This window comes from Trichechus manatus, unplaced genomic scaffold, assembly GCF_000243295.1.
Source record: "Trichechus manatus latirostris isolate Lorelei unplaced genomic scaffold, TriManLat1.0 scaffold00020, whole genome shotgun sequence".
Classification (NCBI taxonomy): Eukaryota; Metazoa; Chordata; class Mammalia; order Sirenia; family Trichechidae; genus Trichechus; species Trichechus manatus.
Window position 1 is genome coordinate 4,243,437 of NW_004443956.1, and position 24,541 is coordinate 4,267,977.

At 41.5% G+C, this 24,541-nt stretch overlaps 1 protein-coding gene across 1 annotated transcript in view; it reads left to right on the forward strand.

Moving 5' to 3' along the window:
* The window catches only part of SHQ1 (SHQ1, H/ACA ribonucleoprotein assembly factor), a 128,495-nt gene extending 104,327 nt beyond the window's left edge, over nt 1-24,168 (forward strand). Inside the window, exon 11 of the mRNA XM_004372703.2 lies at nt 23,228-24,168. Within this exon, the coding sequence (XP_004372760.1) occupies nt 23,228-23,774 (547 nt within the window). The 3' untranslated portion in view covers nt 23,775-24,168. The remainder of the gene's footprint in view (nt 1-23,227) is intronic.
* The last annotated feature ends 373 nt before the right edge of the window (nt 24,169-24,541 follow it).

The following is a 24,541-nucleotide window of genomic DNA, read 5'->3' on the forward strand; positions in this document are numbered from 1 at the left end:
ACTAAATAAAGTTTTAGATCTTTTCCTAACCTCTCAAGCTGAAACACTGAATGAAGAATATGTGCTTAGTAGGCCCATATCAATAAACTCAGACTGATCCAACTTTATGTTCCTTGCACTATTTTCCCACACCCTTAATAGCTATTCCCACACATATTCTCCAGGTTTCTGTTTGTATATATTAGAAAAATCAAGCAGTTCTCATGGGTCATACTTTGTACTTCACCTCTTGGGACTTGCTAGGACTTAAGTCTAGTTATAGGTCTAGAAGCAAAAATGGGTCGTGGGGGTGGGTCCTAGGGACATTCATCAATGTATTGTAAGGCATCTGCCTTAGGCGGTGCCCCAGACACCACCCCAGGCGAAATCTCAGAGTCTCTTTAAACACAGCTGGGTTAATCTCATCAGATAGGGGTGGAAGGGATAATGGTCTTACTGGGGAGGGTGGTTTAGCGGACATAGATCGAGTGATCTCTTCAGATGGGTGCAAGGACTGGTTCTATTGGAAGGAGTGATTCAATGGAATTTAAGGCCTCAGTGTCCCTAGCTTCCTGATTATGTGCCCATATATCCCCATCCCAAGTTTAGGATTCCATTTCTTCCCAGTCAATGCCTTCACTTAAACTTCAGACACCATTTGAGGTTGGGAATTCAGCTGGCATTGTAATTCAACCTCTCTTACAGTTAGACTCTGGGTTTGGTTTTCAGCAATATCAGGTCTGTTACTATGAGAAATAAGGCTTTCTTTCAGAGAACAAGTGGCAACGTTCAAGTCTCTTATGAGGCTCTTGAACTATGAGTGTGAAGCCTTGAGCTCATCCCTTTCTTTCACCACTTAGTTTAGCGAAAGTAGGACCAACCAACCAGCTTCCTTATACTTCTCATTCTGACAAAATTGTAGAGAAGTATCAAATATGCAGCCACCCAGAACCTTGCCTCTCACAAATATTTGATCCATCGATGGTGATATTTTGCATATTTCTATTGCCACCTCACGCCATGGATTGGCAGTGCCATCTTTACCACTGGAGGCAGAGTCATCAGCGCCTTTAAGGCTAGCCAGACTTGAGAATCAATTCAAAATACTCATCCTTATGATTTTGTCCCTCTAGAACTGCTTTCAGTGCCAAATGTCTTAGGCTGAGTTCTCTAGAGGAACAAAACCAGTGAAGCATATGTACAGAGAGAGAGTGAGCGAGAGAGAGAGATTTAATTCAAGGAAATGGCTCACACAGTTACGGAGGCTGGCAAGTCCCAAATCCATGGGTCAGGCATCAGGCTGGAGGCGTCTCCCGACTCACATGATTGCAGGGGCTGATGAACCCAAATTGGCCAGATGGCAGGCCGCTGGCTCTCGGGCTGCGGGAGCTGGCATGTCCCCAAATCTGCAGGGTAGACAGCAGGCTTCTGGCTCATGGACTGTGGGAGCTGGCAAGTCCCAAAATCTGCAGATCAGACTTCATGCTGCTGGCTCATGTCCCCAGAACTGGAGGTCAGAGGATGACGAGTCTGATGCAAGATCCTGACAGAGCAAGCCTTGCCAGAACATCTGTATATATTGGATGCAGGCCATACCCCCAAAGAAACTCCCTTTCCAACTGATTGCCTGCTCACATCAGATCACAGAATGGAGAATGACTACATCATTACCTAAATTCCAAATTACATTATTACATAACTGCTAAACTGCATCATTACATAACTACCAAACCCCTGTGAATCATGGCCTGCCAAGTTGACCTACAACCTTAACCATCACATTGGCTCAGAAGAGAGGCCAAGGAGGGAATTCTGAGCCAAAGAATCATGAGAGTAGGCTCCTTGCATCCTTTTACCTATTCCCAATATTGGTAAGTGAATACGGAATGGAGATTTCGTATTCATGCTCTGGGTGCAAGAGGGATGGTGGCAGAGGCCGGCTGCCCCTTACAGAATGTATGAAGTGGTATCAAGTGCTTAGATCTCATAGGTGAGCCAGGAATGGGAGAGAACCTCACACTACTCCCATCCTTCCTAGATATTTGATCAGATTGAAAGGCAGCAGTATTGAGAGTCAGAAAAGGGGTAAGGTGGTAATAATCACTTCAACATCGTCACAAGCACTTCTCAAACTTCACTGTGCACATGAATCCCCTGGGGATCTTGTTAAAATGCAAATTTACAGGTCTAAGGGGGTGGGTTCTGAGATAGTCTACATTTCTGACAAGCACCCAGGTGATATTGCTGCTACTGGTCCCGTGCTTACACTTTGAGTAGCAAGCTTTATGGTTAATTAAGGAGAGAACTAAAAGTTTGGTGGTGGTGCTTGTTAGTTGCCATCGAGTCAGCTCTGACTCAGCGGCAACCTCATGCGTAACAGAACGAAACATCACCCTGTCCTGCACCATCTTCATGATAGTTCATATGTTTGAATCCATTGTTGCAGCTATTGTGTCAGTCAGTCTCATTGAGGATTTCCCTGCCCCTCTACCTTAGCAACCATGATGTCCTTTTCTAGCGATTGGTCTTTGCTGATGACATATCCACAATTTCTGGATAGCCTAGGGACTGTCGTTTAAGGATGTTCTCATAAACAAGGGCTTTTCACTTCAGTTCAAATAGTTTTTGAGAGAACATAAGCATTAAGAAAACTTGCCTTTCCCAGTTCTGATTTTCTATAGGTGAACACTTAGCAGAACTGTTGTCAAGTCTGGCTTTTAAATCCAAGGCTTCCTAAGGCAGTCATTGACTACTCCAGGCCTCAACAGACGAGTAAGTGGATTCCCTACATTTGAGAGATGGTTGCGGTCAGTAGGCAGAGGTATGTACACTGAGCCACACGTCAGGCTGGTCTATCAGAGACCTGAATCAGGACTAGGAGAGGTCTGCTCTTGTGGTAAGGACTGGGTGACAGTGTCCGACTGGCTCCTAAGTGGCTCACTGTGCTTTTATAAAAATTAACTGTCCTGGAAGATTTACTGGGGAAAAAAAGGAAGCTCTAAAATCATGGCCGTTTTGGAATTTATTCTAATAGTCAAGGCCTCTTATAAATGGATGATCTTACGTGCATCTCTCCTTTCTACCACCTTCCAAGATAGACGAATTAGTCCTTATGGAATGCAGTCAGTAACATATCCCTGCAGCCTGAGGATGTAGCCATGTACGTAAGGATTCTGGAAGCCTGGACTCTAATTACACGGTTCCCATATCACTAGAACTTTCTTCCCTACTAGTCCTTAAGGAAGTCTCAGTTTAGATTATCCCTTAACCAGGAAAATTTCTCTGCCCCTTTCCCCTCCCCCCAGCACCATTCCAAGCCTGAAGTGGCTGCCCCTCCTCTGTGATCTCATGGCCAGTACTCAGTTACGTTGTGGTAGGTGCCGTCAAGTCGCTCCCAACTCATAGTGACCCCACGTACAACAGAACGAAACACTGTCCGGTCCTGTGTCATCCTCAGAATCATTGCTGTGTTTGAGCCCGTTCTTGCAGCCACTGTGTCAGTTCATCTAATTGAGGGTCTACCTCTTTTTCGCCGACCCTCTACTTTACCAAGCATGATGTCCTCCGCATACTGATCCTCCTGATAACATGTCCAAAGTACGTGAGACGAAGTCTTGTCATCCTCACTTCTAAGGAGCATTCTGGCTGTACTTCTTCTAAGACAGATTTGTTTGTTCTTTTGGCAGTCCATAGTATATTCAGTATTCTTCACCAACACCATAATTCAAAGGCCATCAATTCTTCTTTGGTCTTCCTTATTCATTGTCCAGCTTCCACATGCATATGAGGTGATTGAACATACCAAAGTGACATCTTTGCTTTTTACACTTTAACGAGATCTTTTGCAGCAGATTTGCCCAATGCAGTACGTCGTTTGATTTCCTTATAGGCAAACTGGACATTGGTATAGGAACCAGCACAATGAAGTATGTTTTCTCGCAAAGAATTTGATATTTGAAATTAAAAAAAAAGCACTGAAATAGTCAACCTGGGAAAAATTAGGACCTTGGTGGACTTCTTACCCTCATTTTATGATTCTTTTAGAATTATATGTGGGAAGGAACCCTCTTCTTAGTATCCGGGCTCCTAAAGACTCTTAAGCTGGCCTTGCCCAGGGCGTCCATCCTCTGCTTATCCTTCTCAGAGACTTCTTTCACTGTGCTGCCATGGCTTGTTCCTGGCCCAGCACAGACAGTAAGGATACTATCCTTGAGATCAGAGTTTGTTTTGTATTCACCATCATGTCCATTAACCCAGCATACAGCAGGTGATCAAGTAAGTATTTGTTGAAGGACTCACGCTGGACCTCTGGTGCCAGTTCTGAAAGCTGAAGCTTGGTCGAATTGCTTATGACCCTGGTCCACAACCCCTTCAACCACAATCCTGAAATCCAGAAAGTTCTGAAAACAAAAGTACTTTCTAGGCCACTGGTGGCAAAACCTGGCTGGTCTAAACATGAGGCTCTTTACAGTCTTTATTTATCCCACTTGGCATGATTAATCATACATTTTGCTGCAGAAATATTAATTAGTGTATTTGATTACAGGATACTGCAGGTGGTACTAGGTAATATGTGGTGTATGTTCAGAATAACCTTTCTAAAATGCAAAAAAATTTAGAGTTTTGAAACTCAACTAGTTTCAACGGTTTCAGATAAGGCATTGTTGACCTATAGTGGAATCTAGTGATTTTCTGTAGAAATTTGATTTGAGGAAATTGAGGATTTAGAAGAGAATTAGCCAGAGGCATAAATGGTTATGGTCTCTGGCCAATGAGAGTAGACTTAAGTGAGATACTGTAATGACATCATTCCCAAGGGGACACGTGTAGGGTAAAGCCCATAGGTAAGCCTGAAGAGTGCTGAGAACAGTGCTCTTTTTATGAGTAGGAAGCTTAGATGATGAAAATGAATCATTTTGTTCTTAAGATTTCATTATAAATTTAATAATATATATTTGAATCTTTACACATGCATATATCAGCAGGCACATGGGTGAAGTTTATTAGAAAAGATCTCTTGAAAATTGTGATGATAATATCAAAATCAGCTATTCTTTCACAGAGAAATGTGTTGGTAAAGCATGCTTTTCTGTTTAAAAAGAAAAAAGTGTCAAGAATCCAAGCAGAGCAACCCCAAGCATCTGACATCTGTCCCCAAAAAGTTTCCAACCTATTCTTTACATCAGCAATAATAATAGTAATAATAGTGATGACGATGATGAAGTGCCTGAAAACTTGATATAGGCATCTTGTGTCCACCTAGAGGGAAAATTTTCTTTTGTTATTGTATAAATTTTAATTGTAATTGCAGACAAAGAATGGGGTCTTATAAAACCTTATGCTTTTTTTTTTTTTTAAACTATCCATTTTGGGTAAGTAAGCTTTACTCTATAGGCATAAATTAGATAAAATTGCTCACTTTGAGCAGAATATTCATACAAGTGGTACAGAGATTCCCAGGCTTGTTTTCAGCTTTTTGGTAGATAAAGTATTAGAGGCTTGGAAACAGTTTTTTAAGTAAAAATAATAGTTATCCTTATTTCGTATTTAGTTCAGAAATTACTAAGATAGGTCTGTAGGACAGAAGTCCTGGGGAGGGGGGAATGCCTTTAAAAAAGATATTTGAAATGACACCCAGATAGTATTTTAACTAATACCTCAGTATAACCTCTCTAACAATGAACTATGTACTTCTGCAAAGAAACACTCTTTCTGTGAGTAGTGTGCACACTGGGAGAGATGACTAATGGCTCCTCCTCCAGGCATGCTTTGAGATTCTCTTTGTGTTTGACAGAACGTGCCATGCCTTTTAAAAAGAAGTTTGAGGTGAAGGTTGTAGTATTAGAGGTCCTGACAGTTTGCCAAGGAGGACTGGAGATGTCCCTGTGGTCCTGCCCACGCTGGGGGCTCTTTCCTCCTTTGCCTGGCTCTGCCTCCTTCCCATAGTGTTCAAAAGCCTGAGACTCCTTTTCCAGACTTGTATTCTTTTATTGTTGTTGTTGTTGTTAGTTTTTACTGAAGTATGCACAGATTATGAGTATACAAAGAATGAGTTTTCAAAAAGTGAAACGCCCGTGTAACCATCACCCAGATCAGGAAATCCTGCCTTAAAGGTGCCCCGGAAGCGCCTCAGTGCACTCTCTCAGCCGCCACCCCTCCCTCACACCCTGCCTTCTAGCACTCTCCATTGGTTTTGTCTGTTTTTGAACTTTTATTACTAGAGAAATAAAGTGTGTACCTGTATGTTGCTTCATCCATTCAATGTTATTTTTATGAGAATTCTGACTCGTAACATGAATTCTTAAAGGTTTCTTAGAACACCTTTGAAAGCTCTGCTAGCAGATTGGCATGAGATCATTAAGTCCTAAAAAAGGAATACAGCTAGTGTAAAAACGGCATGGGGGCAGTGTCTGACCTCTAACTTCACAAGGGGAAAGGAGAATCAAGATCAACAGCCCAAGGCTGATTCCTGTGAGGTGGAGGTCAGACATGCTTCCTCTCTCGGCCATCTTTACCTGCTCTGACACCAGCCATCCCTCGCACAGCACTCTCTGCTTCTCTGCTAGATTCGATAATTCATAGCAGTGGCCACACAGAACTCACAGACCATAGTCACAATTGTGGTGTTTATTAGGGAAGTAATAGTTACAATTCAGGCTCAAGAACACTCCGGATACAGTTCTTCCATCAGGATAGCCTCTTCCCAACTGTGCTCGCAGGCATGCCTCTCCCTGGCCCTCTGTCTCTGCCCAAAGGCTCTCAGCTTTCTCTCTCCGTGGGCTGAGAAACCCACCACGCCGCCTCCTGCTGCCGGGTCTCTCCTTCGTTGGTGGTGGTCTCCTCTCTCTCTGCTCTGAAATTAGCTCTCTTTTAAGGCAAAACTGACCAATCCCCTTGGTGGGCCACAATTACCCTATCACACCGTCCTGCCCAATCACCTGGGTAGGAGTTACAAAGTCATGTCTAGAGAGACCACACACAAAAGTAATTGCACCACAGGCCACCCCTTGGCTTTTCTAGCCATGGTTCTTTCATTTTACCAGTCCCAAACAGTCATTAACAGTCCTTCAATAGGGCAGCATCCAAAGGGTGAGATTACTCAGGTACCAGCCCTTCAGGTCTGCTGCAGGTTTCCATCCGATCTGGTCAGCTTCTCCAAAAGTCATCTTGGCTTCACCCTTTCTGGCCGCTAATAAAATTAACTGAAAGAAGATTATTCCCTTGTTCTGAGCCTCACAAGGTATCAGCATAGCAAAACCTTTAAGGGAGTTTAGGTTCGGCCACTGTAATGCAGTAGTGCCTCCCCCTTAGTCCACTCTTTCACTGTTACAGATTCTATAATTACTGTTTTTACAATCACAATTAACACTTTTAACGGTCAGTACTCACAGCTGAATCATATAATCCTATCTGCTTCTTCCCCCACCCTCTCTTCCGCAGACCCATCAGGAAAAGGGGAATCTTTTCATTGGGGATCCTCCCTGGTCGCCCTCATTTTGAGGGTAAGCACACCTATGAAAGCGTGTAAGCCAGCCACTTCATGACTTTATCCCCCCCGCCCCCGTTTTAAGTAGCCAATGTTTAAATTGCCCATTCCTATCAAACCGGTATTCTGAGGAGACAAGCATGTTCTTTAGTCTTAAACAATCTTCGGATCCAGTTGGAATTTTGAACATCTGCATCCACAAGGAAAGTCCAACCCAGAGCAAGCCATCACATTGCAGCAATGTACACCAGCTCATGGTGTCAAACGCCTTTCTCTTCATTTGGTCGGGTTCTGGTCAGCTCATCCCTAGCCATCCAAGCTAGGTCACAATGGGTAACAGCCTCAGGTTCGAGAGTTTACACACACCTCCTGGCACTTTAGACAGCCCCTTCACACACTCTCATCCTTAGCCTCCTTGTGCTAGGTCAGCAGGTTCCACCCGTAAACATAGGAGTCCACACACAACTCCCTTTACTTCTGACCAGCCAGCCCTTCCTCTTACTCTTGTCCCTAGCCCCTGTGGGCTAGGTCAGCAGGAGCCAATGGAACATGTCCAAATTCAGCCCATCTCTTCACTGCTGCACTTTGCCCACTTCCACTCATTGAGTGGACCCAGGTGGTCACCACAAGCAAGCAGACCAAGCTGTCTACTCGCCAGCTCCCTTTAACTTCCAGTCCTTGGAGGGGACTCGTTCAAATAGACACTGACTTTTTCCTGCCTTGATGCATCTGACAACAAACCGCTTGCTCAAAATTGAAAAAGCAAAACAGCCACTTTTTTTCCTGTAAGTTCTTCATTCAAATACAAATCTTCTGTTCTCTCAGCAGTTCTGGGTGGTTCTGCATGTCTTTTCAAATGCAAAATCTGGGAGGGGTCTGGTTTTCAACCTCCACCCCCACTCTATACACAGGCCTACTGGCTTGAAACAAAGCCTGTGTTTCTCCCAGGCGAATCCCAGTTCCCTTTTAGCATATCCAGTCAAGTATTGGCTGAGGGTAGAGTTACACACTCTCTACAATCTGTAATACCCAATGTTCATTTCTACCATACATTTAGTTCTGCTTTACAACATCCGATAGGAGAAACATTCAGTATCCATAGTACATTCAGATAAACACATAATCCTAAACACATAACCCTTTTAAAACATTCCAGTTTAGTCTTCTCTACACCTTAACTATCTTCCCATTCATATGCATATGGCCTTGGGCCTCTGGCTGGGTAGAACTTGAAGATGCTGGCCCCCTATCAATCATCCTGCTTATCTGGCCTGGCTTTTGCCCCAGGCCACTCCAGATGCAGTTTTTCAGCCATTATAGGTAGCAAAAACAAAGCAACCATCCAAGAATCAAAAGTTTCACTTCTCAAGCCCCTTCCTTCTTTCTTTTACAAAGTCCTGTGCTTTCATGAGTCTGGAGCCAGTGCAGAGAATCCCACTTCTGACACCAGCTGTAAAAATGGCGTAGGGCAGTATCTGACGTCTAACTTCACAAGGGGAAAGGAGAATCGAGATCAGCAGCCCAAGACTGATTCCTATGAGGTGGAGGTCAGACATGCCTCCTCTCTCGGCCATCTTTACCAACTCTGACACCAACCATCCCTCCCACAGCACTCTCTACTTCTCTGCTGGGTACGATAATTGATTACAATGTCCAAACAGAACTCAGACCATACTCATAATTATGGGGTTTATTAAGGAAGTAACAGTTACAATTCAGGCTCAAGAACTGGAAGCAGTAATGAGTTAGTTTATTATAGGGAGAGTGAGAAGGCAGTAGAACTGGAGCCCAGTGACCTAGACACAAATGGTGGGTGACTTCACTGAGAGGCCAGAGCTTATGCACCTTCGTCTTCATTAGGGAGTTTGGATTTTATTCTGAGTGTTCTGGAAGCCATCACAGATTTTTAAGCAGGGAATATCATGATCATAATGCAGAAATGTAAAGCAATGGCATTTCAGACTCAGCAATCAGAAACAAAGTAATCCATTCCCCTTGTTATGTGAAGAAAATTCTGTGCCTTGTTATTGCTAATATTTTGGTGGTGGTGTTTTTTCATTTGTAAAATCAAGGATTTGGATGAGATGTCTTCTAATTTCTGTTCAGCTCTAAAGATCTTGATCCCAGTATACCCTTTCTTCTGTGACCACTTCCCTTGTAAAGTCTTCTCCATCTTGTTGATTGATCTCCATTTAGCTTAATTGAATCCAGAGAGCCATTTCATCAGAACAGTTAATCGGTCAAAATACTATACCCTTATCATTAAACAACACTGTTTGCCCTGTTCACATTGATGAAATGTAGAAATGTTGTTAGAGTTGTTGAAGGCCAACATACCCAAGTGTTGTGCTTCATGGAACAATGATAGAGAAGACAATGCATCTCATCTTAGACCTGTAGTCTGCATTTCTCCATAGCCTTTTCTGTCCTACAAAGGTTATTCTTGTTGGTTTGTTTTATCACTTACCCAGCTATTTGGTTTCAGTCATAAATTTTTTCCTGCTTTGTACCAGAAATTACTTACAGCATTTCTGTGTGTATGTGTGTGTGTAAAACAAGGTGGCATAATGAAAGGTAGGGGTAAAAGGAAAAAAAAAGTTAGAAACAAAGTGAAAAGGGAGGTAAGAAGGAACTACAAGTACATTCTATAATACTGGATGGGTCACAGACTTAAATTCCTTAGCAGCCGTTGTGGAAAGGGAAACCTTGGGAGTTATACAGTTTCAGTAGTTTCATGGGGCTGTTGTTTGTTGTTGTTTGTTTTTTAATATTACTGTGCTTTAGGTAAAAGTTTACAGTGATAATTAGTTTCTCATTAAAAAATTTATGTACAAATTGTTTTGTGACATTGGTTGCAATCCCTGCAGTTTATCAGCACTTTCCCCCTTTGGACCTCGGGTTCCCGGTGTTGTCCATTCATCCAGTTTTTCCTGTCCCTTCCTGTGTTCTTCTGTTGCTTTTGGGCTGGTGTTGCCCATTTTGTCTCACATACTTGATGGAACTAAGAAGCATATTCCTCACGTGTGTTATTGTTTACTTTGTAGGCCTGTCTAATCTTTGACTGAAAGGTGGACTTCAGGAGTGGCTTCAGTTCTGAGTTAGCAGGGTGTTCGGGGGCCATAGTCTTGAGAGTTCCTCCAGTCTCTGTCAGACCAGTAAGTCTGGTGTTTTTCTGTGAATTTGAATTTTGTTTTAAATTTCTCTCCAGCTCTGTCCGGGACCTTCGATTGTGATCCCTGTTATAGCGGTCGGTGGTAGTATCTGGGCACCATCTAGTTCTGGGCTCAAGTTGGTAGAGGCTGTGGTTCATGTGGTCCATTAGTTCTTTGGACTAATATTTTCCTTGCATCTTTGATTTTCTTCACTCTCTTTTGCTCCAGATGGGATGAAACCAATAGATGTATCTTAGATGCCCACTTGGAAGCTTTTTAAGACCCCAGATGCTACTCACCAAAGTAGGATGTAGAACATTTTCCTTATGAAATATGTTATGCCAGTTGACCTAGATGCCCCCCGAGACTATGGTCCCCAGCCCTCAGCCCCAGTAACTCAGTCCCTCAAGGTGTTTGGATGTGTCTAGGAAGCTTCTGTGGCTTTGCCTTGGTCAAGTTGTATTGACTCCCTATATTGTGTGTTGTCTTTCCCTTCACCAAAGTTACCACTTGTCTACTATCTAGTTAGTGATTTCCTCTCCCCACTCCTCCCTTCCCTCGTAACCATCCAAGACTGGTTTTTTTTGTGTGTGTGTAAACTTTTTCTTGGGTTTTTATAATAGTAGTCTCATACAATATTTGTCCTTTCGTGATTGACTTAATTCACTCAGCATAATGCCCTCCAGATTCATCCATGTTGTGAGATGTTTTGCAGATTCATTATTGTTCTTTATTATTCTGTAGTATTCCATTGTGTGTATGTACCATAATGTGTTTATCCATTCATCTGTTGATGAGCACTTAGATTGTTTCCCTCTTTTTGCTATCGTGAATAGTGCTGCAGTGAACATGGGTGTGCATATTTCTGTTTGTGTGACGGCTTTTATTTCTCTAGGATATATTCCTAGGCGTGGGATTGCTGGATCGTATGGTATCTCTATTTCTAGCTTTTTAAGGAGGTGCCATATTGTTTTCCATAGTGATTGTATGATTTTGTATTTCCACCAGCAGTACATAAGAGTTCCAATCTCCCTGCAACCTCTCCAACATTAGTTAGTTCTGTTCTTTTGATTTAGTGCCAGTAATGTCAGGGTGAGGTGGTATCTTATTGTAGTTTTGATTTGCATTTCTCTAGTGGCTAATGATCGAGAGCATTTCCTCATATGTCTTAGCAGCCTGAATATCTTCTTTGGTGAAGTATCCGTTCACATCCTTTGCCCATTTTTTAATTGGACTATTTATTTTTTTGTTGTTGAGATCATGGGACTCTTTAAAATCAGCCCCGAACACCAGCTTTTGGGATTACAATGTAGCACATTTCGGTGAAAGCAGTTCTGCTGTCTTGTGGAGGGGAGTACAAAGAAACGTGACAAATTTATGAGGCCCACATTTCTCTCTCTGCTAATTTGATTTGGCCCAGGGTAAATATAAGACTCTTTCAAAAATGTAATGGATTGCATTGCTTTCAAACAGCTCTTTATGAACACTGCACCTTTCTTAACCTATTTATCACCCCTACCTTTCCACTTCTTAGATGAATGTTGGTAATGAGGCAAATGATAGCTTCTCTGGATTTGGGTAAACCTTCACCTACAGAGTCGTTCTCTTTAGTATGTAGCATTGCCATAGCAACATTTTTTTTTTTTTAAATATAAAGTCATATACTTTGCTTTAAAATTGTGAGAGACAGAGATATGCAGGGTGTTCTCCAAAGTAACTGCTAGTCCCCTAGTCCATCTCCTTGCCCAGAGCTCAGCTGCTTTTGCTCCTGCTGCACAGGAGAAGAGCTTTTGATATGTGACTGCATCTTAGTTATCTAGTGCTGCTGTAACAGAAATACTACAAGTGGATGGCTTTAACAAAGAGAAATTTATTCTCTCACAGTCTGTTAGGCTAGAAGTCCAAATTCAGGGCGCCGGCTCCAGGAGAAGGCTTTCTCTCTCTGTCAGCTGTGGGGGAAGGTCCTTGTCATCAGTCTTACCCTGGTCTAGAAGCTTCTCAGGTGCAGGGACCCCGGGTCCAAATGACATGCTCTGCTCCTGCCACTGCTTTCTTGCTGGTATGAGGTCCCCCATCTCTCTACTCATTTCTCTCTTTTATATCTCAAAAGAGACTGACTCAAGATACAACCTAATCTTGTAGATTGAGTTCTACGTCATTCACATAACTGCCTCTAATCCTGCCTCATTAACATCATAGAGGTAGGATTTACAACACTTAGGAAAATCACATCAGATGACAAAATGATGGACAATCACATGATACTGGGAATCATGGCCTAGCCAAGTTGACATAAATTTTTGAGGACACAGTTCAGTCCATATCAGTGAACTTTTAGACATGAGGCCCAGCAGTTAATCATTTGAAGATTAAAATAAATGATTCTATATATAGCCGTGAACCAAAAGAAAACTATATGTAACTTTACAAACATGTTAAAAGTAAGAAGTATTTTGCTTGGGGCTTCTAGAGTTGTCTGTTTCTATTTGTTTGGGGACCTCCGTGGCTCACTTTCTTCCTTGTAAACAAACTAAAACCAAACCCGTTGCCATAGAGTCAATTCCGACTCACAGTGACTCTACAGGACACGGTAGAACTGCCCCATAGAGTTTCCAAGGAGCACCTGGTGGATTCGAACTGCTGCCTTTTGGTTAGCAGCTGTAGTTCTTAACCACTATGCCACCAGGGTTTCCTTCTTCCTTATAGCAGCAGGGATAGTAATGGTGCCTATCTCAGGGTTGCTGTGAGTACTGAATGAGTTAACCCATGTAAAATACTTAGAGTCTGTCACGAGTCAGTATTCAGGGTCAGAGCGTGTGAGCTGTTACTACTCACTGAGGCTGAAGAGGAACCTTTGTCCCATTACGTAGCATCCAAGAAGTGGTTGAGTCTTTAAAGTAGCTGTTTCCTATACTAATTTGACTATGTTACTCAAAGAAATTTAAAGATTTTATCCCTCCCCCCCTCCTTTTTCCCATCTGTAGTCTGGTGGTATTGTTGGTTGCTGTTGAGTAGACTCCGGCTCGTGGTGACCCCATGTGTGCAGAGGAGAACTGCTCCGTAAGGATTTTAAGTCTGTGACCTTTCAGAAGCAGATTGCCAGGGCTGTCTTCCGAGGTGCCTCAGAGTGAGTTCAAACCACCAGTCTTTCTGTTAGTAGTCAAGCACTTAACCATTGGCGCCACCCAGGGAACCTGTAGTCCAGTGTTATCATATATGTTAATGAACCAGTGAACATTTATTTTTATTCTCTACTAAAGGACTGGAAAAAAAAAGAAAAAACCCCATTGCCATCAAGTCAGTTCTGACTCATGGTGAACCCTGTGTGTGGTAGAGTAGAACTGCTCCATAGGGTTTTCTTGGCTGTAATCTTTACAGAAACACATCACCAGGCCTTTCTTCCATGGTGCCACTTGATGGGTTTAAACCGCCAACCTTTAGGTCAGTAGTTGAGCACAGACTGTTTGCACTACCTAGGGACCTGCTGAAGGGTTAGAGCCCACAACTTAAAAAAGAAAAGAGAAAATGGCCTAATTGTAGAATTGTTGCAACTGTCCTTCTAAGAGCGTTTATTAATCCAATTGTAAAATACTTAACAACTGGCTTACTTCGTATTAAAAGGGTAGGTCTGTTCTGTGATTTTTATCTTGATATACTTTATAACATTTCAAGAAGAGAAAAGTTATTTTCTGCCAGGGACTTCTATGAAATGGTCAATATTTCCTTTAAGAATGGTTTGACATTGCCTGGTGTCTAGCTTTGGTTGCCTCATACTGTTTTCTGACGATCATTACATCCCAGTTAAGATGACTTCTCCATAGGAATTAAGTAGCATTGAAGTTTTCTACTGTCTTTTTATAATTAAATAATTTCTGTTACTGTCATAACAATTGCTCTGGTACAGGTGAAAGAGAACAACCCTCTGAGCTTGGAAACCGTGGGATTAAGATCTAGTTCCAGCTCTTCCAGTTTAGGTCACAAGCTTAGACGCTTCATCAAAGCAGCCAATCATAACAGCTTCATTTATAAAATGGAAGAGTTGGAAAAGGTAATTACTGTGTCCCTGCAATAATAAACCTCCAGTGGGTCTCTCTAGTCCAACCACCTATATGTGTCACGTGGGGGTTCTTATTTCTGAATAGTCATTTTTATTACAAAGAGAAGTGATGGTAGTCAAAACATAAAAATACCCGCTAATGATCAAGCCACGTAATAAATTTAGTCCCCATTCTAGCATATTGTTTCCTTGCTGGCGTCTTCCCTGCTCATCCTGACAGTATTGTCGTTGTTTGGCCTCTTGTTGATTGCTTATATCCTACCAAAACCCTAAAACAAAACTCATTGCTCTTGAGTCAATTTCGACTCATGGTGACCCTACAGGACAGAGTAGAACTGCCCCATAGAGTTTCCTAGGCTGTAATCTCCACGGGAGCAGACTGCCACATATCTTTCTCCTGCAGAACTGCTGGTAGGTTCGCACCGCCAGCCTTTCAGTTAGCAGCCGAGCACTTAACCACTGCGCCACGAGGGCTCCTTGATATTGTACAGCGCAAATAAAGTGCAAATTGAAATGGCAAAAATAAAAAACGATTCAGGACTTCATGAAGGCAGTGAAAGTAATATGGGCACCATGCTTGTATCATACACACAGTCTCTGACAGTGAGGCCTGGAAGAGTGAGACTAGTTAACAATCGAAGAAGAAAATTTTACATTAATGACGATAGTCATAGGACAAAAGTCCTTATTTTGCATATTAAAAGATTGATTTGAAGACCACATGACTGAGAGGCCCTTGAGAAAACTGATGATGCCCTTGATTATTTTCTGTAAAATTAGCCTCAGAAGTCCAATTTGAAGTGATGAGTGTCAGATGGTGCTATAATATAATTTTGTTAGAACAATTATAATTACAACTAATGTTTGGGTCCTTCTTTATTTTAAGAATTAGTGCATAGTTGGAAGTTACAACCGAAATATAATTAACATTGTCAAATTTACTGTAAACTTACTTTTGTAGTTTGTGGTTTTGTTTCAACATAAAGTCTTGGCCTTTTGTCACTGTTTACTGTGAAGTTTTGCCTCCATTTTAAGTTGATTTACTTTAAGTGAGCTTTTTTCTCATTATCCTCCATTAATGAGCATCCCTGCTCCCTATTTGTTTCAGCTATAGAGGATTTTCAGAAAATCACTCTACTGATTTCCATGGAGTGTTGTTAGCTGCCATTGAGTCAGCTATGACTTACGGTGACACCATGTATAACAGAAAGAAACACTGCCCAGTCGTATGCCATCTTCACAATTGTTGGTATGGTTCAGCCCAGTCTGACAATATTCTGTTCTGATCCATAGGGTTTTCATTGGCTAATTTCTGAAAGTAGATCGCCAGGCCTATCTTCCTTGTCTATCTTAGTCGGGAAGCTCCACTGAAACCTGTTGACCATGGGTCACCCAGCTGGTATTTGAAGTACAGGTGGCATAGCTTCCCAGCATCATAGTAACACTCAAGCCACCACAATATGACAGACAGACAGGTGGTGGGTCCATGGCCTAGATTTTTTTCACAGCACAGGCCCACAAAACGGCATAAGGTTTAGCTGGAAATTGAGAGAAAAGTTATTTCATTGGTCCAAACTAAATATGCTTCAAATAACTCTTACTTTGCCATCTTTTCTGTATTAATGCAGTAGTTTCTTGATCAAGGAGATAGAATTTTTCCCTTAATGACTAAGTTAGAAATGGTTTACACTGTTAGGGAATAATAGCAGATAAGGCTATGTTCATGTGTGCATCAACTGGAATTTGCTTTTCATGGCAACTCTCAGAGAACATTCAAGATAGGAGTTTCACTAGCAACTTCTACTTAAAGCTGTAACATCACCTTTTAGATTAGGCAGCATTAAATGTGTTTTAGGCAGAGCGATTCTTAAGTTTGGGACCGGTTCTTTCCAGTAGAGCGGAGTGATGACTCTGTGTCATTATCATTAGTGCCCTTTAAGAAGAAAGTTTGGTCCCAGATAGAACCTGAGATTGTTTGTGTGTGTGTGCGCGCGCGTGCGTATGTGGGTGCATGTATGTGTGGTATCCTTTGGAATTAAAAAGCCAAGTTAGCCAGTACACTCCATGATCCGGTCTGGAATGTTTCTTGAATTGCCTCACTGGAGTCCTGTCTCACATTATCAGTTGCTGGCTCTAGTGTCAGTATGTCATGCCTTGCTGGTTAACAGGTTTTGACAGAGGAAACGAAACTGAGTCAGTTACTACGAGATTTATAGTAGACCTGCTATTGCAGGAAGTGGTGAAAAGTTGATTGATCGTTTGAGACAAAACTCTACAGCAAGAAACAGGATGTGTGCTTTTTATTTATACCCAGCTTTCTTTTTCCTACATTTCAGGGCTCCCTTTGCACTTTATTTTGGCTGTTTCATAAGGTTATGGATCCCTTTCTTTTTTTTTAATCCAGTCACCAAATTTTAAATAACTGAGGAAATTTTATGTCAGCTTAGCCATGTTAAAGGCATGTACTTTCAGCTGTTGCTGTTACTCTTTCACAGTAGTTGTATTTACATTGACTTGTCAGAACATAGTCTTTAATTTAAAAAAAATCCTCTAAATAGGACATTATCTCACATATATAAACAGAATGAAAGGTTTTTTTTTTTCTTTTTAAATTACATGGTAGGATTGCAGCTTAACATTGTAAGAAAAACCTGTATGAGTGTCATTTTATTGAAATATGACATTAGTATGATCTTATTGTCATGTCTCTTAAATGCTGAGTTCTCTTCAGTCTGCAGTTAATACATTCTTAACAAGTAGAAGTTCTTCACTTAGATACATGCTGTAAGTACAGCTGGTAAACTCAGTGTTATGTGTTCCTTGAGTTTATCAAAATGGACCTGGTTTTTGTAAGAGCTCTTGTGAAATAATAATGTCATTTGACAAGGCTTTTTGACATGATCTCACCTGGTTCATTTTGAGTATGACAGTGAAAAATGACGAACTTACCCTAAGTGAGGTGCTTTCTGAAATGGAAAGGCCATGTCTTAGTCATCTAGTGCTGCTATAACAGAAATGCCACAAGTGGGTGGCTTTAACAAACAAATTTATTCTTTCACAGTCTAGGAGGCTCGAAGTCTGAATTCATGGGGCCAGCTCCAGGGAAAGGCTGTCGGCTCTTGGGGGAGGTCCGTGTCATCAGTCTTCCCTTGGGCCTAGGAGTTTCTCAGCACAGAGACCACGGGTCCAAAGGACATGCTCTGCTCCTGGCTCTTTCTTGGTGGTATGAGGTCCCTCTCCTATCTGCTTGCCTCTCTCTTTTATATCTCAAAAGAGATTGACTCAAGATACAACCTAATCCTGTAGACTGTATCCTGCCTCATTAACATAATGGCTTCTGATCCTGCCTCATTAGCATCATAAAAACCAAATCGTTTGCCATTAAGTCGATTCTGACTCATAGCGACCCTATAGGACAGAGTAGAACTGCCCATAGGTTTTCCAAAGAGTGGCTGGTAGATTCAAACTGCTGATCTTTTGGTTAGCAGCCGAGCTCTTTACCACTGCGCCACCAGGGCTCCATTAACATCATAGAGCTTAAGATTTACAACACATACGATAATTATATCAGATCACAAAGTGGGGGATACCATACAATACTGGGAATCATGGCCTAGCTAAGCTGACACATTTTTGGGGGATACAGTTCAATCCATAACAGGCCATTACAGAAATAGATTCTAGAATTTACAACGAGAGACAGAACCAACTCTAATTGCACCACTGGTTGAAAGAACAAAAATGTTGCTTTTTCATGGCTTAATTTTTTTCCCCAAAGGAGTAATTTCCCCTTTTTGCAAACAGTGATTGCTAAGTTATCTCTGTAAAATGAATGAATAAAAACAAATCCAACTTTCATTTCTCAGACGATTGAGTCACATTCTACAGCAATGATATTTTGAAATTTTTAAGCACTTTTTTCTTAGCATGTTTTGAGGGAAGAGTTCAGAATGCATCTTCTGTAAGCTTCTAGTTTCTCTCAGAAGTTTAATATTAATTTTGTAAATTAGGCAACTAGTTTCAGAAACTAGACAACTAAAAGTGGGGTAATAAGAAATAGAGATAGATTCATTTGACGAAGGTGGTGCAATTAATAAGGACCACTTTAAACATAGTGTAATTGCTATGAGTCGGAATTGACTCAATAGCAATGGGTTTTGAATGCTAAAAGTGAGAAACAAACGTTTTCCTGAAGGATGAAAATTCATGTCAGCTGGTAATAGGCCTGACTTCCTGTTTGAGTCACATAGTTCATCCTCCCCACTTTCTACTCTCAAAGGACTACCTGTTGCAGCTAACACTTTTTTTTAAGTCCCACCATACGTGGATATATGTTTTCTTAAAAGAGTCAGGATTACCAGCCAGGGGCTATGATATTCCAAATGTATACTGTTATAAAAGACAGCGTGTAATACTTTTATAGTAAACAACAACAAAGATCTAAATGGTTTCCACTTGAGAATTGATGTAGTTAATATATTCAGTAATATAAAAATAAGTCAATTTTTTTCCCTCCTATTCTAAATCTCTGTAATTTTAAAGCTTACATATATACTTCATTGAAGGTTGCTAAGCTAAAGATGTTAGTCACAGCTACTTTGGGCAATTCTGGGCCTTGTACAGGTCAGAACTTGCTCACTGGAAGATGCTGAGTAGAGCTCAAACTGAGAAGGAGTAAGGAATGTGGTCTTTAGAGCCCCTGGGTGTTTAAGGGAGGCCCTATGGTGGGATCCACCTGTCTGTTGGTTTGTCATACTGAGGTGGCTTGCATGTTGCTGTGATGCTGGAAGCTGTGCCACTTGTATTTCAAATACCAGCAGGGTCACCCATGGTGGACAGGTTTCAGCAGAGCTTCTGGACTAAGACAGATTAGGAAGAAAGACCTAGTGAACTACTTCTGAAAATTAGCCAAGGAGAACCTTATGGATCACCATAGAACATTGTCTGGTCTCGCTTGTTTTGGACACATCATCAGGAGGGATCAATTGCTGGAGGAGGACATCGTGTTTGGTGAAGTAGAGGACCAGCGAGGGTTAGGGAGACCCTTGGAGAAATGGATTGGCACGATAGCAACCATGATGGACTCAAACATGCTGGCAATCATGGGATGACGTAGGACCAGGCAACATTTTGTTCTGTTGTATATAAGGTCACCATGCATTGGAGTCGTCTTGATGGCAGCTGTCTGTCTGTGGTGGGATAGGAAGCAGATTGGGTTCCAGTCTTGACTGCCACTTATTAGCCGGGTAAGTTTCAGCAGATCTGTAACTCCTCTGAGTTTCTGTTTCCTCATCTGTAACGTTAAACCAAAAAAAAACCAAACTTATTGCCGTCGAGTCGATGCCGACTCATAGTGACCCTATAGGACAGAGTAGAACTGCCCCATAGAGTTTTCCAAGGAGTGCCTGGTGGATTCGAACTGCCGACCTTTTGGTTAGCAGTCATATTACTTAACCGCTATGCCACCAGAGTTTCCTCTGTAGCGTTAGGGTAATAATAAAACCAATACACAGGGTTTTGTTAGGAACAAGAGCAGTGATGTTTGTGGAACATCATCTTTCCTATATTGTGGAAGTATTTGTGGTGGCTATTAAAAATGCAACATGTATGGTCATGGAAGTAAAAGCTTTTATTTTAAAATTTTTATTCTAATATAATTTACAAAGAGGCATTGTCCTCTTTCCCCAGTTTATGTGTCTTTATCCCTTAAAGCTGTGTGTCACTACCCAGAGAGGACCCCCTTCAGTGAGAAGTATGGTGGTGAACTAATTCCTAGGGTGACTGGGCCTTGGGCCAGAGATGTTTTAAACTGACCCACCAACTCTCTCCAAATCCTTTACCTGGTAGTCAGCATTTCAAAATACATGGTGGTCTACCTTGGACATGGATACAGCTTATATTGCAGCCATCTTATTCCCTAACTATGCTTTTAAAAATGTCTCAAATGTAATAAAAGCTCAACCTGGGTTTTATAGCCCTTTGATGAACCATGAATTGACTCCCGCTGACCTTCGTTTTCCTCTTTACCCTAGCCAACTCCCCTTTTCTAAGCTCCCTGAAAATTTCTTCACTGAAATTGAGAGTTTTCTTTGCTTAAGAGAAAGGTAGCCCATCAGTGATGGCAGCTGCCTCTGTCCGATTCACCCCACTGGGCCTCTGCTGCACCCTGAAACATTTACTGTGGTGGTGCTCCTGTGTCCGGGATTATACCCGTGAAGAAGCGGCAGGAAAAGACCCTGTAGAGCACTGTTGTACTCCGACACACACGGAATAGCCATGACCTGGAGTTGACTCAGGGGCATCTGGTTGTTATTTTTGTTTGATTATTTTTGTTTTCATAAAGATTATTATTATTCTAAATATTTTGAGAAAAAAAGATCTCTTATACATCTAGGCACTTAGATGAAAAATACCATCTTTGTTCGGTAGTTCCCATTGCACCATCCATTCATGTCAGCTCAGTTGAAGCCGCATTTTCCCATTATTAGGGGATGGACTATGCCTGCACTTTTACAAATGGCAGTTTATCTTGTGAACTCACCCTTATCCAGTTTGTTTCAAAGCCGCTAAGTGTTTTGCATACTCACTGAATCTTTGGAGTTGGGGAAAACTAGAAGCCATGGGCAAGCCCTGGTGGCACAGTGGTAAAGAGCTCAGCTGCTAACCAAAATGTTGGCAGTTCGAATCTATCAGCCACTCCTTGGAAACCCTACGAGGCAGTTCTACTCTGACCTGTAGGGTCGCTATGAGTTGGAGTCGACTCAGCGGCAGCAGCTTTGGTTTGGTTTTTTCCAGAAGCTGTGTCAGAATTCCCAGGGTGGCGCAGATGGTTGAGTGCTTTACTACTAGCCTAAAGGTTGGTGATTTGAACCCACCCAGGCCTGGTGGTCTGCTTCTGAAAGGTCATAGCCTTAAAAACCCTGCAGAGCGTTCTGCTGTACACAGATGGGGTCACCATGAGTCAGAATTGACTTGACAACAGAAGCTGTATTAGCACGCTTACATTTTCACTCACGGCTGCATTTTTTTCCGTTGTCCCATCAGGAGATTTTCCTCTCTCGAACAGTAAAGAGCTGGTGTTTGGAGAACTCAGTATGCTTTAGGCTGCCTCTTTAAAAAACAAAAACAAAACAACTAAATGCATTAAAGTCAATAATGAAAAGCTTTACCTATTCAGTGCAATGTAATGTTATAAATCTAGCAGGTAATTCAGAGAAAAATATTCTCTGAAATCATAGGAAATGGCTTTCTGATAAAAAAAGAAAAGCATTCGATGCTGCTCTCTAATAGTGCTTTTTTCTTTTTTGTACATTTAAAATTTTTAACAGGTATCACAGTCACGTGATTTAAATATAAAACAATGTGTGGTGCAGTCTCCTTCTCTCCACCCTCCTCTGTCATCCCCCGTCTCGCCAGTCTACTGATAAGTACACAAGCAAATACGAATATGTGTTTTTATTCCTTTCCTTTTTTTTTTTAATTCCCTAAGAAGCAGCGTATATATATATAGTGTGTTAGTTGTTACAGTTGAACAGTATATCTGGATTAGCCTGTGGAGAGCTTCATTCTTTGTATAGCTGTGAAGTATTCCTTTGTATCAATATGCCCTGACTTACTTAACCAGTCCCATCACTGATGGACATTTGTTTTCCCGATTTTTTTTTAAAGCAATGCCTTAATAAATAGCCTTGTATGTATGTCATATAGCAAGCATATGTGCTAACCAGTTGCCATTGAGTCGATTCTGACTGATGGTGACCCCATGTGTGTCAGAGTAGAAATGTGCTCCATAGGATTTTCAATGGTTGATTTTTTTTAAAGCAGATTGCCAGGCCTTTTTTCCAAGGTGCCCCTGGGTGTACCTGAACCACCAACTTTTCACTTAGCAGTCAAATACATTAACTATTTGTACCACCCAGAAACTCGAAAGTATATGTGCTACATGTGCTAAACTTCTAGAAGTGGGATTGCTGGGTCAAGGGTATGTATATTTCAGTTGTGAAAGTTATTGCCAAAATCTCCTCCATAGGGGTTGTACCTGCGTAACCTCCCACAATGTATGAAAGCACCTTTTTTCCCCACAGCTTTGCTCACGGAGTTATCAAATGTTTGTTTTCTCTTTTGTTTTTAGGAACTCTGTTAGGGAAATGAGGCCTTGGTCTGTGATACGAGTTGCAAATCTTTTTAACAATTTTACATTTGTCTTCTGACCTTACTTATGATGACTTTTTGCCCTACAGAACCTGTTGATTTTTATTTAGTTGGATTTGTCAGTCTTTTCTTTCATGGCTTCTGAATTTTGAGTCATTGTTGGAAAGGCCTTCCTTATTCTAGGCTCACAAAGGAATTCTCCAATGTTCCCTCATAGTACTTTAATAATACTCTCCCTTTTTACATTTATATCTTTGATTCATTTGGAATTTATCCTGGTGTAGCATGTAAAGTATGGCTCCAACTTTATTTTGTTGTTTTTTTGAAGCAGTGTACCCTGTTGTCCTCAGACAATTTAATGAATAGTCCTAACATTAAATTTGTATATATATTTTTTTCAAGGTCCAAAAAATTGGCAGCTCTTGCAGAAGCCTTAAAGAAAGACTCTCTTACAAAGGCCCAGCTGGGATTCGAACTGGAAGAACTGGAAACGGCGGCCCTTCTTGTCCAGGAGGAAGAAACTGCATTAAAAGCAGCCTGCTCAGCTTCCAGGCAGCAGACACCTTGCTGCAGTCCTGAGGCAAGTGATTTGGAGGAATCGGACAGCACCTCATCCTCCACAACCCAAGACTCAGATTCAGAACAAGACGAGCGCCAAGAGAACGGATCCAAGACAGCAGGTTCTTTGCAGGGTCCCCTTCTTGAAGAAAGCAGTGCCCTGCTTACTGATGGTGTTGAGGTATGCAGAAACATGGCCCTCCTGAGGTCTGAGGGCAGTCAGGGGAAACCACTTGCCCTTTCTTGTGCTCCAGGAAGGTCTGGGCCTTTAATAGAGGAGCTGGAAGACCAACTGAAAACCATAGTCCAGATTTCTGAGGCCGAGGGCTCGGTTGCTGGAAACCACAGCAGTGTGCAGGAAAGAGACGACCGGCAGACACCTATTCATTGATTCCAAGTGGTCTTATTCCTTGTCAAGAATCATGTCAGATTTGGTTGCATCTGTGAATCAGAATTCCTCATTTTCACCCTGTACTTTTTTTTAGTATATATAACATTGTTTTTCAGTGAGCTAATGTTTGTTTATACCCTTTGCTTTCCTTGTTGCAGCTTTAAAAATAAAGTTCAAAAGTGTTTTTACCAAAGTAAAACAAAGTATGTACAAAAGTAATTAATATTTGAAGATGAAAATAATAGTTCTACTGCCAGAATCTCTAGAATGTGGAGTCCATTAATATTTTTAATAGCTTTACTGGGATGTACTTGACATACAATAGATTACACATATTTCAACTATACAATTTGAAAAGCATTAACATGTGTATATACCAAGTGAAACCATCACCACAATCAAGATAATGAACTTACCCATCATCCCCAGTGTCCTTGTGCTCCTTTGTAACCTTTCTCTCCTGCCCCTCCCCACATGCCACCCACCCCCATTTCCCAGGCAAACACTGATCTGCTTTCTGTCACTACATTTTGTTTGCATTTTCTAGAATTTTATATAAATTGAATTATGTAATATATACTCTTTTATGTCAGGCTTATTCCACTCAGTATATTTTGAGATTCATCCATGTGGTAGCATGTATTAAGAGGGGTTTTATCTGTTTAATTGCTGAGTAGTTCATTGAATAGATTTATCCATTCACTATTTGATAGACATTTGGGTTGTTACCAATTTGGGGCTTTTACAAATAAAGCTGTTATAAATGT